This window comes from Eschrichtius robustus, chromosome 6 (assembly GCF_028021215.1).
Source record: "Eschrichtius robustus isolate mEscRob2 chromosome 6, mEscRob2.pri, whole genome shotgun sequence".
Classification (NCBI taxonomy): Eukaryota; Metazoa; Chordata; class Mammalia; order Artiodactyla; family Eschrichtiidae; genus Eschrichtius; species Eschrichtius robustus.
This window is the reverse complement of record NC_090829.1, coordinates 67,181,592-67,198,146: the sequence shown is the minus strand read 5'-3', so window position 1 is coordinate 67,198,146 and position 16,555 is coordinate 67,181,592. Positions and strand designations below refer to the sequence as shown.

General features: G+C 42.1%; 1 protein-coding gene across 11 annotated transcripts in view; it reads right to left on the bottom strand.

Moving 5' to 3' along the window:
- LPP (LIM domain containing preferred translocation partner in lipoma) overlaps positions 1-16,555 on the bottom strand; it is a 684,273-nt gene that overhangs the window by 347,640 nt on the left and 320,078 nt on the right. For all 11 annotated transcript variants that reach the window (XM_068546435.1, XM_068546441.1, XM_068546442.1 and 8 more), the window contains one exon: positions 2,592-2,714. In XM_068546435.1, coding sequence (XP_068402536.1) covers positions 2,592-2,714 — 123 coding nt within the window. The remainder of the gene's footprint in view (positions 1-2,591; positions 2,715-16,555) is intronic.

Here is a 16,555-nt window from a genome sequence, read left to right as displayed (position 1 = left end):
GAGGCTTCCCTGGTGGCGCAGTGGTTGAGAATCTGCCTGCCAATGCAGGGGACACGGGTTCGAGCCCTGGCCTGGGAAGATCCCACATGCCGCGGAGCAACTAGGCCCGTGAGCCACAATTACTGAGCCTGCGCGTCTGGAGCCTGTGCTCCGCAACAAGAGAGGACGTGATAGTGAGAGGCCCGCGCACCGCGATGAACTGTGGCCCCCGCTCGCCGCAACTGGAGAAAGCCCTCACACAGAAACGAAGACCCAACACAACCATAAAAATAAATAAATAAATAAATAAATAAATAAATAAATAAATAAAAAGGGGGAGAGGGCATAGAAGTATTTACTCACAAAATGGATGAGTCCAGGGGCAAAGTCAGTGGCCTTGCTGTTCCGAGAAAGTGGGCTTGAGGTATTTGCTTGGGTGCAATTGGAAACATGCTTAACATCAAACTACAGTTTGCTGGAAAACATTTCTGAGACCTGGGTCCATCCTCTTGCATCTTTCCAGAGTCTGTCTTATTTCCTATGTTCCTTTTTTCAGGATGAATTATAGCTTTCCCCTGCTTGAAAACCTTCAACTATCCCCTATTATTTATAAAAGACAGATCAAAATCTTAATCTGGCATTCAAACAAGTCCACAGGCTGTTAGCAGGAAGCCCCCAGGCCTGTAGCCCACTTGAAGCTCTCCATGGCCTCGTCTGCAGCCACCACGCTGCTTGCAGTTCTCTGAATGCAGCCCGGACCTTCCTGCCCCGTGGCTCAGGCTGCTCTCTCTCCCCTCTTGCTTCCAACATCACCGTGCCACCCATCCCTTAGCTGAACACGCAGATCTTCGGATGAACCTTCTCAGATGTTGCCACCTTTAAAAGAATATCTCGCTCTTTTCCTTGTGCTTCTATATATCTGCCACTGTTGAACTTAGGATATTATAGGCTCCTGAAAGATGACAACTCGGTCCTATTTTTCTCCCTTTCAACCTCCTAACAGTTCCGCCAAAAGACCACAGCCCATGCTACCTACCTGCAGCTCAGCACATTGTTTACGGAAATAAAGTGCATTTTCACCACTGACAGGTCTAGTGGAGCCAAGAGTAACGAGAGCTGAGGAAGAGCTAAGCTCTAGTGTGTTTTGCCTTGTGCCTCTACATAGCTGACAGTCCCATTGTATGTCTAGAAAAGGCAATGGGAACATGTCTAAAGAGGAAAGCACCTTACGAAGTTCTGTGTTGAAACGACTGACAGCAGAGAAGCAGGACTGGCTTTTAATCTGTGAAATGAACCATTGTGAATATAGAGGCTGCTGTTGAAGAACTGGAGTGCTGTAGGTCAAGCAAACATCACACGAGAGTCAAACAACACAGTGACAACAGTGCCGGTCCAAGATCTGCATGCAGAGTCCTGCTGGCTGTCTTCTGAGGACTCACAAGCCCTGAAATTGATTTGCCGTTACTTTCTCAAGACCGGAGGGAGGCAGTGGAATGACCACAAGCAGTGCAAGGTCGGCTTCCAAAATGCAGATAATAAATGAAGGTGCAGAAGAATAGCCATGCTCCAAAGGAAGCCAAAGGATACAAAGAAGAACTGATAACAAGGCACCATTTGCATTAAAAAAAAAAAAAAAAAGATTAATTGCTGTCACCAAATTCTGGTAAGATTGGGGAGAAACTGATATATTCAAACTGCTGGTGCCAGTATAGGCTATGTACCACCCGTGGAAAGAAAAGTAAAGAAAGCACTCGTAATCCCCAATGTAGAAATCCCGCTCTAAAAAAATCTGAGTTAGGGAAATAGCTCCAAAGAAAATATACACGAAAATGCCCCACATAGTATTACTTTCAACGAGCAAAAAAGCAAGCCGCCTCAATATCCAACGTAAGGAATTTCTTAGAAAAGGTGTAGCCCTCACCCTAACTTTAACATAGCCATGCTAAGCCATATTTCTGAAGGTTATACCAACACATAACAAAATATCCACCTAGACAAAGCCAGAAAAAGAGCAGGGCAATGGAATAAGAGATTTAATTTTATAACGATTGTGTATAACACTCTTGGGTTATTTTAAAGAAAATACTAATCAAATCAATGAAAGAAATGTCTGTCTGTTAACTAACACATGTTGATATTAAATAAAAAGACAACTTAGGGCTTCCCTGGTGGCGCAGTGGTTGAGAATCTGCCTGCCAATGCAGGGGACACGGGTTTGAGCCCTGGTCCGGGAAGATCCCACATGCCGCGGAGCAACTGGGCCCGTGCGCCACAACTACTGAGCCTGCGCGTCTGGAGCCTGTGCTCCGCAGCCAGAGAGGCCGCGATGGTGAGAGGCCCGCGCACCGCGATGAAGAGTGGCCCCTGCTCGCCGCAACTAGAGAAAGCCCTCGCACAGAAACGAAGACCCAACGCAGCCAAAAATAAATATATAAAAATAAAAATAAATAAATAAATAAAAAGAAAAACCTAATTAAAAAAAAAAAAAAAAAAGACAACTTAGACCGTTGACTCTGAGAAAATCCAAAAAGAATGGAAGAGATAAAAGAAGCAGCTTGTTCTTTCAGATAATTGCAGGTTATCTGTGGTGAGTATTTGCAGATAGCTCTTACCTGTGGAGGCCGAGGCTTGTAGGGGGAGCTGCACTCCAGGTCAGCCAAGATGCTAGTCAATGAGTCGATCTCAGCGTCCAGGCTCGAGCGTCTCTCCTCAAGGGTCTTGCCTCCAGGATTTCCCTGTGAGAAGCAACACAGTCATGTTAAAAAGGGAAATTTCCAGTTTCCATCCATATCAATCTGAGTTCAAATTTCTCAATTATACTGTGACTTTGTCCAAGTTTTTCTGCACCTCATTTCTTTTAGCTTTTATAACATCTCAGTGAGGCAGGCTGGAGAATTATCGCTCTTTGACAGGTAAGAAAACTGAAATATATGAGGTGATTGTCCTAAAGTCATACTCTTATTTAGAGGATATTTCCTTTGATGAATATCCAAGTTAAAGGAAGTAAATGTCTCCATCCCTGCACTCAAGGAGCAGATCCAACTAGGGACATAATGCAAACTCCACGTTCAGAAACCACTCACTGTACAGAATGATGACATTTTAGTTGGAGCAGGAAAAGGCAAGGAGAGACTTAAGGCCAGGAAGAGGAATGGAATCAGTGTGAGATCAGTGGACTAGGTGTGCCTGTGTCAGAGAGAGACGGCAAGCCCCAAGCGATGCCCCTAAAAAGTGAACTAGAATAAGACCGCTCAGGGTCCTGGCCAAGGGGCCACAGAGGAAGCATGTGGCAGTGACCACTGATTGTGAACCTGGGGATCTGTGGATTTCATATGTCAGTGTCCCATGTTAGCACGAGCACCGACTGCTACCGGCACTGAGAATCCATGTGGAGCGAGCAGAGGGCAATAACACCGCCACAAGGGCATCCCCAGGATGTGGGAGCAAGCTTAGGAGAAACAAGCAGTTTGCCTAGAGCTTAAGGCAAGGAAATAGAGAGTGAAATACAAAGGAACCATAAAGGTCGCCCTAGAATTTGGAAGCAGGGTGAGTTAAAGTAAATTTTTTTTTAATTAATTTATTTATTTATTTTTGCTGTGTTGGGTCTTCGTTTCTGTGCGAGGGCTTTCTCCAGTTGCGGCGAGCGGGGGCCACTCTTCATCGTGGTGCACGGGCCTCTCACCGTTGTGGCCTCTCTTGTTGCGGAGCACAGGCTCCAGACGCGCAGGCTCAGTAGTTGCGGCTCACGGGCCCAGCTGCTCCGCGGCATGTGGGATCCTCCCAGACCAGGGCTCGAACCCGTGTCCCCTGCATTGGCAGGCAGATTCTCAACCACTGCGCCACCAGGGAAGCCCTAAAGTAATTTTTTAAGGTGACAAGTGTAATAACAATCATGGACATGTGATAAGAATATCTCTTAAGACTCCGTCAAGAAATCAAAGTGAATCTGCGGTAAGGCCCAGTAGGAATGAAATAATGGGAAGTTAGTGTAATTGAATTAACTCTATTGAACTTGTCTAAGGAAGTTAAATATCAGTATAGTGTCTGGGAGAGTTTAGAAAAAAGCCAAGAAACCAGAGTTTCCTCAGTGACGACAAAAACTAGGGTACCCTTACAAGCTAGCGTTAAAATCTTACAATTCTCTAGGCAAATTTATCTTTTTAATGAATATGATGCATCAATGATAGCATAATGGTATTTCTGATTAAGACCACTAGTTTCTTTTCCCTTAGTAGCTTGCTCCCAAAACCTTCCCTGAGTTCTTATACCTATTTAATTCTCTGTATAAAACATCTCTATTGGGATCTAGCGTATTGGTCAGTCTCTTGCGAATTTAGCCAGCATGAGTTAATCCCTCTGGACCTTATCTATCCCAGGCACGATGATAACATCAAGGTGATGAAGCTATAGCCCAGCCCCTTGGAGCCAAACCCAAAGACTGCTGCCTGCCCCGTAGGCAGTGGCATCTGTTCTTGTGAGCCCTCTTTAACTATGGGTACCGTTAATCGCACTACCTAAAACAACCTTCTCATCATTTTCTCTTTCTGGATGCATTTGTATGACCCCTCTATGGCACTCTATCCCCTCACCCTGTTTTGCTTATTTTTCTTGTAATTTCTATCACCATCTAACATTATATTTTATGTATAGTTGTCTGTCTATCATCAGACTCCCCAGGAGAATGTAAGCTTCATGAGGGCAAGGAATTTGTCTGTTTCCCTCGTCACTATTTCCCCAGAATCTTGCTCAGGGCCTAATCCATGAATGTGTTCAATGAATAATTTGAGTAAATAAATGAATAAGTAATGGCAGACTCTGCCACAGGTCCAGCCCGTAACCTTTTCCATATCAACATCTTTTGGGTGAAATCAGCTAGAAGTACAGCAGGATCAGTGGATGCGAAGGGAAGCAAAAGGCTCAGTGTGCCTGTGTGTGCACACTTGTGTGTGTCTGTCTATTTCACGCTGTATGGCCCAGATTTGAAGGTCGTCCTTGTGAAAATTGAGAGGCTTTCCTCAGCCCTCTCGCTACACAGCCAGAAATGGGAAAACAGTGAAATGACAGGTTGGTTATGTCTTCTCAGAGTCTGAATTTCCAGTTGACCAAAGCCTCTGAGACCAGTGGGCCTCTGCCCTAGGACCAGATGTTTTCAAAGAGCTAGTCCCTCTATTAGAGGTGATCTCATCTTTACTTCATTGAGTATTAATAACTATGAAATACTGTGGTTTTATTAAGAAAAAAAGACCCTCAAAAATTTAAAATTCATGTGAACATTCTGGCAATGGATTCTGGTACAAGGAAAGGTAGGATCTCAGTTGCGTTATGGAAGGCAATTGAGAATTGTGTGAACCTGATTCTCTTATATGCAGTTATAAAACATTATTATTAACATGAAGTTGATCACTGTATTCCCATATACTCATAGACAGCACAAAATATTGGTAAGGGTGGTGGACTGGAGTCAGTCTAGTTAAATTCCTCCCTGGGCCATAGTTTCCTCACCTATAAAACTAGGAGAACATCACCTGCCCTACCGAAGTCAGAGGGATGTTACAAGACTCAGATAAGGAAATGGATGGGAAAAACACTCGTTAAATTGTAAAGCGCTATAATTATTATGATTTTCATAAATTGCATTAATTATAGCAACCAGTAACTATAAATTAACATGAATAATATAGCTATTGTTAATTCTTCTTTTTTTTTTTTTTAAACATCTTTATTGAAGTATAATTGCTTTACAATGGTGTGGTAGTTTCTGCTTTATAACAAAGTGAATCAGTTATACATATACATATGTTCCCATATCTCTTCCCTCTTGAATTCTTCTTCTTAAAGGGAGCATCATTCATTAAGTATTCCCTTGGGGTATCAGTAAAGAGACAGGATTTAATCAGGTCTTCAACATCTGTACTCCACTGTAGCAGACAGCACAGCAGCTGCCCATGCCCTGAGTAAAGGGATACCACGGAGCCTCAGAAGTCACAGAATTGCCCTGAGCCATGCAATGAAACAAGTAATTATAGTGTCCGATCAGCCTGTGCATGTAAGACCTCATTCTGCCTTCCCTCTGAGTTGGGACGACTCCCCATTTTCAGTTTCTCATATTAGGTTGATGTCACGGAACAAGTTCCAGCCTAATGCTGTGAGGTTTTTCACCCAAGACCCCCCTTGCTGCCCTACCTGGCCTTCTGATAAGAACTTTGTTCCTACATTTCAATCCCCATTATGGACTAGGATAGGCTTCTTTCTCACCACTGATTCTCTACTTAATGTCTCAGTTCAAATAACTGAAGTCCTGCATAAGTCTCACCACCAGCCCTTCTCTGGGTGCTTCATCTACTACCACAGCGCGTTTAGATCTGGGAACTTCCTTGCTACTCTCGACACTTTACACTACACACCGGAGGACATAGTCCTATAACCAGCTAATGGAATCCTACACACTTACCTACATGTCTTCTCCTTAACTCCCTGTCACTGCAGCCTTACCAGTCACCTGACGGTTGAATGACCTGCCCGAGGCCAAGTAACAATAAGGAAGAGTCTCCTGACTCTTGGCCTAATGCTTTTTCCAGATACCAAAGGGCCTCCTATAAAGTGGTCACTATAATAATAATGATTCTTGGGCTTCCCTGCTGGCGCAGTGGTTGAGAATCTGCCTGACAATGCAGGGGACACGGGTTCAAGCCCTGGTCTGGGAGGATCCCACATGCCGCGGAGCAACTAGGCCCGTGAGCCACAACTACTGAGCGAGCCATAACTACTGAGCCTGCGCGTCTGGAGCCTGTGCTCCGCAACAAGAGAGGCCGCAATAGTGAGAGGCCCACGCACCGCGATGAAGAGTGAGAGGTCCGCGCACCGCGATGAAGAGTGGCTCCCACTCTCTGCAACTGGAGAAAGCCCTCGCACAGAAACGAAGACCCAACACAGCCAAAAATAAATAAATAAAATTAAAAAAAAAATGATTCTTATGCTCTTCAACAATAAGTAGAGAGAGTCCATTGTCTTAGTCCAGGATCTGCCGAAAACAAAGCCTGAGACAAAGGCTTGTGTGCAGGTCATTGATTTTGGGAATCAGTCCCAGAAAACGGTACTGAAGGACCAGACAAGTTAAGCAGGAAAGGAGGGAAAGCCAATTCAAAGGTGCTGAATTGAGCTGGTCACCAATACGGAGAACTAGGGCTCCATTTTCCTGGGAGCTCTCTAAGGAGCTCCGTGAAACGTGCCTCAGATTTTCCCACGTAGGGAATGAGAGAAGAGAATGTTTATCCTCTGGCTCTAGTTCTCTACTGGTTTAGAATCACTACAGGGATATTAACTCCCTCATACTTGTCCCAAGAAGTACAGAGGTAGCAGAAAAGTCCCAGGACAGAGAGTGAGAGAAAGGTCTGACAGCTGAGGCTGTATTCCCCTCAGGTACTGCTAGGTCATACCTATGCAGTGGTGGTTGCCATGGCAATGGCTGGCATCTGAAGGTGGAATGAGAGGGTGAGAAGTAGGGTACACAGGGTGTCCAGTGACTGTGTCCCCTTACTAACAGCTATAAAACTCGCATGAATAAGCCACTCACGGGATATTATTTCCTATAAGACACTTAATTTCATTCATTCAATAAATATGTATATGATAAAAGCTCACCAAATCACAATCAGGGCTTATTATAATTTGGAAAATCATAATTCTGAGTGCCACTACTAGAATTACAGTGTGATGACTCTCCCACTGTAAGTACACAGAAATATGCTTTAAAATAGGGCCCAGAACCAGAATTCATAGCGTGTGAGGCCATTTGGGTTATACTGCTAGTCCACTAACTGCAGGTGATAGATAAGGAGTGCCAGCAGCGAGTCATGAAAGAGCATTATTTATATTTATTTATTTACTCACTCTTTACATCCAAATATCTTATATAAAAAATTAACTCATAGAAAAGTTGAACAAGTAGCAAAATGAACTCCATCCACACCCTTCCCCCAGATTTATCAATGGCCAACATTTTGCCTCCCCTTCTAATAACAAAAATGTATTTGCTTGCTTGTTATTGTAGTTTAACTATTTGAAAGAAGTTGCAGAAACTTCCCCTCCATACACTTCAGCTTACATATCCTAAGAACTAACTTTTCAATACCATTGTCACACCCAAGAAATGTAATGTGGGTGCAGTAATCTGATATGCACGCATGTTCACATTTCACCAGAAGTCCCAGTAATGTCCTTTTATCGACTGTTGTTAATTTCCATCCAGAATCCAATCAAAGATCATACATTGAGGTGACATGTCTTTTTAGTCTCTTTTAAGTTAGAACAGGCCCCAGCCTATTTTCGCCTTTCATGAAACTGACTTTGTGTAAAGAATTCAGGCCAGGTGTCTTGCAAAAAGTTGAACAATCTGGCTTTGTCTGATGATGAGATTCAGATTACACAAGTTTGTCAGGAAGAGTCCATGCATGACGCTGTGCTCTTTCCGTCGCATCACATCAGGAAGCTCATAACGTTATTTGGCCATTCAGTGATGACAAGTTTGATGACTTGGTTAAGGTAGTGTCCACCAGATTTCTTCACTGTAAAAGTGTCTTCTTCCCTTTTAAATCAATACATGATGTGTGAGGTGACACTTTGAGACTCTGCTAATATTCTGCTCATCACAAACTTTTCACCCAATGATTTTAGTATCCATAGATGATTCTTGCCTGCATGGATTATTGCACTGGTGGTTGCAAAATGGTGAGAGTATCCATTATTAACAAATGGAAATAAATGGATCCTGCTTAGCATAATAACAATTTATTTGTTAAGTATTCATTTCCTTTTTGAGGTAGGGAGCAGAACTGCAAAGTCCTCTGCTCTGAAAAAAACGTCAGGAACCTAATGATCAGATCAGCATTGTTAAAGAGAGAGTTCTCTTCAGGCTGTTAAGATAAACAAAGGATTGGGGAATGGTCTAGTTAATTAAGAACCGCTCTCTGCCCTAGGAAGTTAACATCCTAGAATCAGAGCCAATCCACAGTGTCACACTCCAAACATGCATGAACTGACCTAATCCTCAACAACATCCAGAATCTTTGAGGTGGCCAAGCGATCACACTGACCCATCACAGAAGGGGGATTGGAAGAGCCAAGATGTGCATGTGACTGCTCAAAATAATCAGAGAGACCACTTGATGTTGGAGGTACTAAATCTGTGATATTTACATTGCATTTCACAAAGCTCACGGAACTCCTCGGGGCAGACCCTATGTGTAACACTAAGGGACTCCAAACCCCTACCTATGCCTGGACTTCCCTTTGTGGTTCATTAGAGAGAAAAAAAGCTCTCCCTGAGAGCTGAGCAATATATATAAAACTATCTCATCTTAGGGAACCCTAGGAGGCAAGTGGCACAAAATAGTATATTCCTTTTACATACAATTTTGATTTTCTTTTCAATGGTATTATTTCAGTATTAATAATACAGTGTGAATTTCACTTCATTTTTGTATTCTTTTATGGTTAATAAAGTTCATTATTCCCTTATTTCTAAATTAATGTTAAAAAGATACTGGTTGGTGAAAACAAAAGGGATACAAAAAAGCTGTATTATCTCTAAGCAACAAAAATAAGTATCTATCATTTATCCATCATCTTTCTTTCTTTGATGAACCTGAGAATATAATCAATGAATTTCTTTGTGATCATTTTAATTGAGTTCTACTCCCAAAGCATCCTTAACAAGAAAAAAGTAGTGGTGGGACTTGCCTGGTGGCGCAGTGGTTAAGAATCCGCCTTCCAATGCAGGAGACACGGGTTCGACCTCTGGTCCAGGAAGATCCCACATGCCGCGGAGCAACTAAGCCCGTGCGCCACAACTACCGAGCCTGCGCTCTAGAGCCCGCGAGCCACAGCTACTGAGGCCTGCGCGCCTAGAGCCCGTGCTCCGCAGCAAGAGAAGCCACCGCAATGAGAAGCCCGTGCACCGCAACGAAGAGTAGCCCCCGATCGCCGCAACTAGAGAAAGCCCACGCGCAGCAACGAAGACCCAATGCAGCCCAAAAAAAAAAAAAAAAAAAAGTAGTGGTGTAGGCTCTGGAGTCAGACTGGAGGGGTCTGAAACCTGGATCTGCCATTTACCAGTTTTGTGACCTTAAGCAATTTACCTAAGGTCTCTGGGTCTTAGTTTGTCATGCAGTTGTCGCAAAGATTAAATGAGTTCATACATGTCAAGTGCCGTTCACATCTTAAGTATTCAATAAACAACAGCTACTCGATCATTACCTTGATCACAGTCTCAAAATAAATGCTTTGGATGACATGGTCAGTCAACTGAGTATGTAACTTTTAAAAGCATTTTGATTCAAAGTAAAAATCAGCTGCTGGGGGCTTCAATTAGATGGGGCACCTATGCTTCTTAACACAGGATGGTGCTAGGAATTAACTGTGAAGCACATAATTCTGCCTGAGCAGTTCTCAAACTTTAGCCTGTAGAGGACCACCTGGAGAGCTTGTTAAAACACAGGTTACTGGATCCCACTCCAGAGTCTCTGATTCTGTAAATCTTGGGTGAGGCCCAAGAACTTACATTTCTAACAAGTTCCCGAGTGATGCTGACGGTGCTGATCTGAGGACCACACTTCGAGAACCACTGCTCTAAGTGCACCTCTAACACAACGAACACTTCAGAGGGTAAACAGTGTATATTTTATATGGTTATGGAGGCCATCCAAATAATGAGTAAGAGAAACCTGGACCAAAATAAAATGGAAACAGTAGCACTGCTTCTTCATATAATCCCGCATGCTACATAATAGTGTGACCCTCCTCATCACATTGATTCCGGTAATGCTGAGTCGAGACAGGCAGCATTCAGCAGTAAGAACTCCAGAAAAGATGGCCGATTTTATCTAACAGAAATGTCACTTTATTGAATTTGGAGGAAAATGTTGAAAAGAGAAAAAAAAAAAAAAAAAATGCTTTAGTTCATGGTTGTGCATTCTTCTTCCCACTCATTGAGTTGAAGGGCTTACCTTTCCAAAAACCCATCTATCTCATCGTATATACTCCTCCAGGAAGGCATCACTGAAAACCCAGCTTATATGATAATTGACTCTTCTTTGTTTGATTCTCTCTGACAGCAGGGTTCACAGGGTAACTCATTGTTGGTTCATGTGAATGGCTCTTCTCCCACATTGCTCCATAAAATCTTTGTGCTAAGTAGCAAGCAGTCTAAGGAAGGCATGATCCCCAACCGCAAGACGCTACAGTCTACTGGATAGTATGACTTTCACATCTGCCTAGTGATATCAAATACACTCATGTTCTTTAAGACTCTGTAAAACCACACGGAGGAGGCAGATATTTAAACAAACAAACAAACCTTCCCTAAGAAGCTTATTAGCCAATGGCTGATAGAAATACAATTCAACTTTTCTAATGTGCACAGCTAGGCTAAAACTCAAGTCTCATTATTATGTAAGAAGAGTCATCCACCCTACAGGTTAAGGACCGCGAGGAAAGGTGCCATAAAAAGCCATCTTTGGTGCAAACGCTGTAGCATTCAAAATAGAGACAACATCTTCACAATTCAAAGTAGAACAATAGTTTGGCAACTGAGAGTGTGGCAATGAATAAACAGAAAGTAAGGTGACAAAAGGAAACAAAGAGAGGTTTTCATGGTTCTAGCATACTTGGAGCAAAAAACATCAAGATAAAACTTCAGCACTAGGCTTGACACAGGCCTCAGCTTTTTCCTTCCTATTCCCTATCATCCCATCCTTTTCAGGCCTAGAACACTCACCCAAAGTTGATAATGTTTGGTCAACCCACATCTCTTTAAAGGAAACAGTCTTGCCCCCAGACCTTGTTGCCAAAAGAGCCATGTTTTGGACCATGGGACTCCACAGCACTGTGACCCACAAAAGCAAGGCTGGACAGCCCATCTACAAACGGCCTGGTGAATCTCACCTTTGGTCTGTGGCAAAAAGATGAGCTAGGCAATAAACCTCCTTCTCTTACAAATATGAACTAAGCAACATGTGACAAAACTGCCATGAAGATGAACTGTGGTCGTGATAAAACAAGAGGATCATGTTCATGGCTAATAATCAGAGCATGTAAGAAGATAAGATGCAATTATGTGAGAGAAGAGATTAATGGGAATGCAAATAATAGAAAAGAAGAGGATCAGAGAGTGAAGAAAGGAAAGGAAGAAGAAAAAGGGGAATAAAAAGGAGAGAGATATGGCCCCATCCTTGAGCCTTCTGGTGTCAGATCTCAACCACACGGATCCTTAAGATAAACTCCTTTATATGGAAATACCCCAAGTGGTCTCTGCTCCACAGTCAGCCTTACTGAAGCAGCCAGCACAAGACCCACTCATTCACAGGGATGACAGCAAGAGGTCAGGTCTACTTGTGACACCAACAGGCAGTCACTTTTCCTTTCTGAAACCCAACTTTCACTTCTATAAAATGAAGGGTATGAACCTGCCAGGTCCTCTTTTATTTTTTTTTAAGCTCGAACATTGCATGAGTCTATAATGACATTTCACAGTTTGCCTGCCACTATCTTTGCTGCCCACTCGCAACCAGACCCAAACCCACCAGTTAGGCCCACTCAGAGTTTAAGCCAACTCAGATGTAAGGAAGGACAGGGCCATGGTTAAAGTGGTCCGTGCTTAAGTACACACAAGCAGCCCCTTTGTTCACTGCTCTATTCAGAAGCAAAACATACACAAATAAGCGCGCGCACACACACACACACACAATATGAGTTATTTCTACTGAATTCTAATCTTTATAAAATAAATATTGATAATGTACTCTTAAAGTAGTCCCTTAAAATTAAAAAGTCAATTTGTATGAGAATAGCTATATAATAACATAGAAAATACATACAGTATCTATCCATCGATAAAATAAGAGCCATAAAAATAACCATAATAAGATTAATTATTTGACAGTAAAAGAGACACTTGGCACACCTTTATTAAGCAGCAGAACCCTACGGGGAAAATAAAATCATACACGGAACCCCATTGTTTAAAACATATAAAAACAGAGCTGCTCTGGTTCAAATACAAACAGGGAAGCGTACGGTTCCACCCACTGGGTTTTTCCCATTGCCCCCAATAATGTCTGCTGAAGCAGTTCTATAAAAGATACTTGGAAAATCACTGCTGCTGATTTTCTGGGCGAGCTATAGAGGAAGAAACAGGATCCTTAGGGGAGCCACCTTGCCAGTCAGTCCACACACATAGTTTGGCAACACTATACCAAGCTGCCTTTTCTGCACTGTGTGTGCCTGTATGTGTGTGTGTGTAAAAAGGAGATATAGCCAACTGAAATAGCTATAAAGATATCATCATATAGTGCCATGGAAACTTTCCCAGGAATGCTTTGCTAATACAATTAACACAAAATAATACAAGTATTAGAAGTTTTAAGAGGTAGAGAAAAAAAGAGTTTGGTTTGCCCTTAAGGAAATAATATCTGAGCGGGGAGGGGAAAGAACAATTATCATTCGAACTTACGAAACAAATAGACTGACGAAATATTTTTGGTCCCTGCTGTAGCATGCAGTAGAAAATAGACCGTGCCAGGTATTTTTGCTATTGATTTTGTTTTAAAACCTCATGGAAGATAGTTTTCTGATTTTGCATTTTGATAACACAGGACCAATGGGTTGGGGCATGATAAATTCCAGAAACCACTTCCTCACACTCCCCAACAATGCAACAGAAATACCAGAAGCAAATACTCAAATACTTAGAAATGTGATGGTAACATTATATATTGGTTCATCATTCTCACACCTTTTATCCTTGAATCCTTTCAGGACTCCTCAAAACGTTACCAAAATTGAAAACGAAGGAAAGTGTTCAGTTCCCATGTCAAGCATTCCATGTCAAGTAGCCAAAGTTATAAAGCCAAGGGGCTTGTCATCGAAGCAGATAAGGGGTAAGAAATTCCTTTAAACTTTTGTGTTTCTGAATCTGTGTGCTAAGCACCATCAACCAGGACTTACAGATAAGAGATGTTTGGGAACGTGTGAATAGATTATAGATGATTAGCATAGAAAAGGTAACTCAGGCTCATGAAATATTAGAACTGGAAGGGGAATTTAAGCAGTTATTCCAACATTTTCACTTAAATATAATAAAATGCCCCCAAAGAAGTGATTTAGATGTCAGCGATAATAATTCGGTGAAGGGACTGAAATCAGTCTAAAAATTGAACACCTTATACTGTGAAACATCTTCTCCAAAGCAAATATCTCATACATTATTTCAACTATTCTTCTTAAGAATCCATGAAATAAGCAGAAAGTTACTCTCATCCCATCTTCCAGATGTGGCAACTTTATGGAAGAGAGGAGCACAGACACTGTCTGAGGATTTCCAGCCTCACTTGTGGGACAAGATCAACAAAATTAAGCAAGGACTCCATCCTCCAACCGGTGGAGAATGCAATATGGACACAACAGGTGCAAACCAGTGCTACAGAAATTCCTAGAAGAGAGACACCAGAATGGATGGAGACACTTAGATTCATTGAAGTGGCATTGAAGACAGGAAGATCCTTAGCTAACATCTATTACAATATCATAATCGTACCAAAAAGGAAACAAAGGCCCAGAGAGCGTAAGTGATTTACTACTGGTCAAACAACCAAGTGATAAGGATGGCACAGGGAGACCTGAATCAATGCTTCCTTGCCCCAGTCCTCCCACTCAAAACTCACTGTCAAGTAAATGAAGACAGGATTGTAATTTTCTCCTAAGAAACTAGTAAGTACGCTCATGTCAGAAGATGACTGAATATTTAGAAATGTTGACCCAGAAAAGTGACACATTATCCACCCAGCGCAACCACAGAAATCCCTTTAGTGAATACTCAGGCGAATGTGTAGGCAAGGAGAGTAGAGAAACAACAAACTAGGCATTTTGTCTTGGTTCTGCCTTAATTCAGTAGGGTGACCCTGGGCGAATCATTTTCCCTTTCTAAGCCTGTGTTTTCTCAACAGCAAAATGATGGGTTTAGACCTGATCTTTATGTTTTCTTTTAGTTTAAAAGTTCTGTTATTCTAACACATTCATATAAATACAGCCTACCTAACATTATAAGGAGCTTAAAGTTTTTCATTGTTGTTGTTGTTTTTTTCCCTTATAGCCACTTACTGGAACCAAATTACTCTGTTTCTACTTAGTGTGAGTGTACTTTGATAGTCAACAATACAGAAGATATAGCGCAGATACTAACAAGATACAATTTGAAACACTCCTTTCAAAAATAGGGTTACTGATAACAACTTCAGAGAGGAAGCTGCATTCGGTTGTATTGTTTTCAGAGTCACTAGCTGACTAATGGAAATGGAAAAAGATAAGTGAGAGTGACAACATCCTAGCAAGCAGGCAGGAGGGGAAAAGGCAAAACACACGTCATGTCTTATCTCAAAGGCTAAGAATGGAAAAAGTATGGGGGAAATTACCTAAAATGGCAGGAATCATATTTTCTAACAATCAAAGATGCATCAGTTCCCTAAATAATCATTCTAGATCTGTTCATCATTTTCTCTTGGTCAAACTCTCTGTTCCAAGAGAGTTCTGGGAAATATCCTATGAACCTGCAGCATTGCTGGCCAGCTACCCAGTCCACTGTACACAGCCTGGGACACAGTTACCGCTGAGAACATGGAGAAAGAAAATCATAGCTCCCTCTCTCTACGCTGCCATTATCAACAGAGAAGTGCCTAAGTGTAGAAAAGCGCTTTCACAAATATCATCTCATCCAATTCTCCCAGCAATCATAGAGACTGGTAGCTATTATTCCTATTTTACAAAAGAGGATACCGAGGATCAGAGAATAAAAGACTTTTCCAAGTCACTCTGGTAGAAAACAGAAGAATTAAAATTAGGGACGCAAACATTTTGCTCTAACTCTTGAGCTCTAACTCTTGTACTTTCCATGACACTAGGCTGGAAATGTTAAAGGGGAAAGGTCTTCCCTTCAAACATGAAACGGAGAGTATAAGGGCCTCTTAGGTTACCATGAATTAGGTCACGGCTGCAGCTACTGTTAAAAGCCAAGCTCCGTTCCTCCCTCTCGCCTTCTGTCTCCCCATTTAGCACAGTTTTCATTCACTTTTCCATAAATATTTATCAGATATTCACTACATATTGATATGAAGGACAGGAATTACTTTAAAGGAAAAAAAAAAAAAAGGAGAAGGAATATCATCAATTCTCTGTCCTCCAAGGGCTTACAATTCCATTCGAGGGGTTAGTTTGTCCACATATAACCGTACTATAGGGCTGAATACAGGCAGGTAAGTATTAAAGTATAAGAAACACAAGATGCTAGAGCAAAAAAATAGAAAATCAGAGAGGGCTGCATGGATGCAGTGAGAAGTGAGACGATCTTAGAGGGAGAAAAATATTTAAGACATATGCCACAGGAACATAAAGATACAGAAGGAAAACACTGCAATGTGCACTAGCGCTTGGCAAATACAAGTGTCCTTTTAGGTAAAAATAGAGGAGGATCAGACTCAGAGGATCAGCTGTGGTCAGATGATGCAGGTGTGCAAACCCTATAGGCATA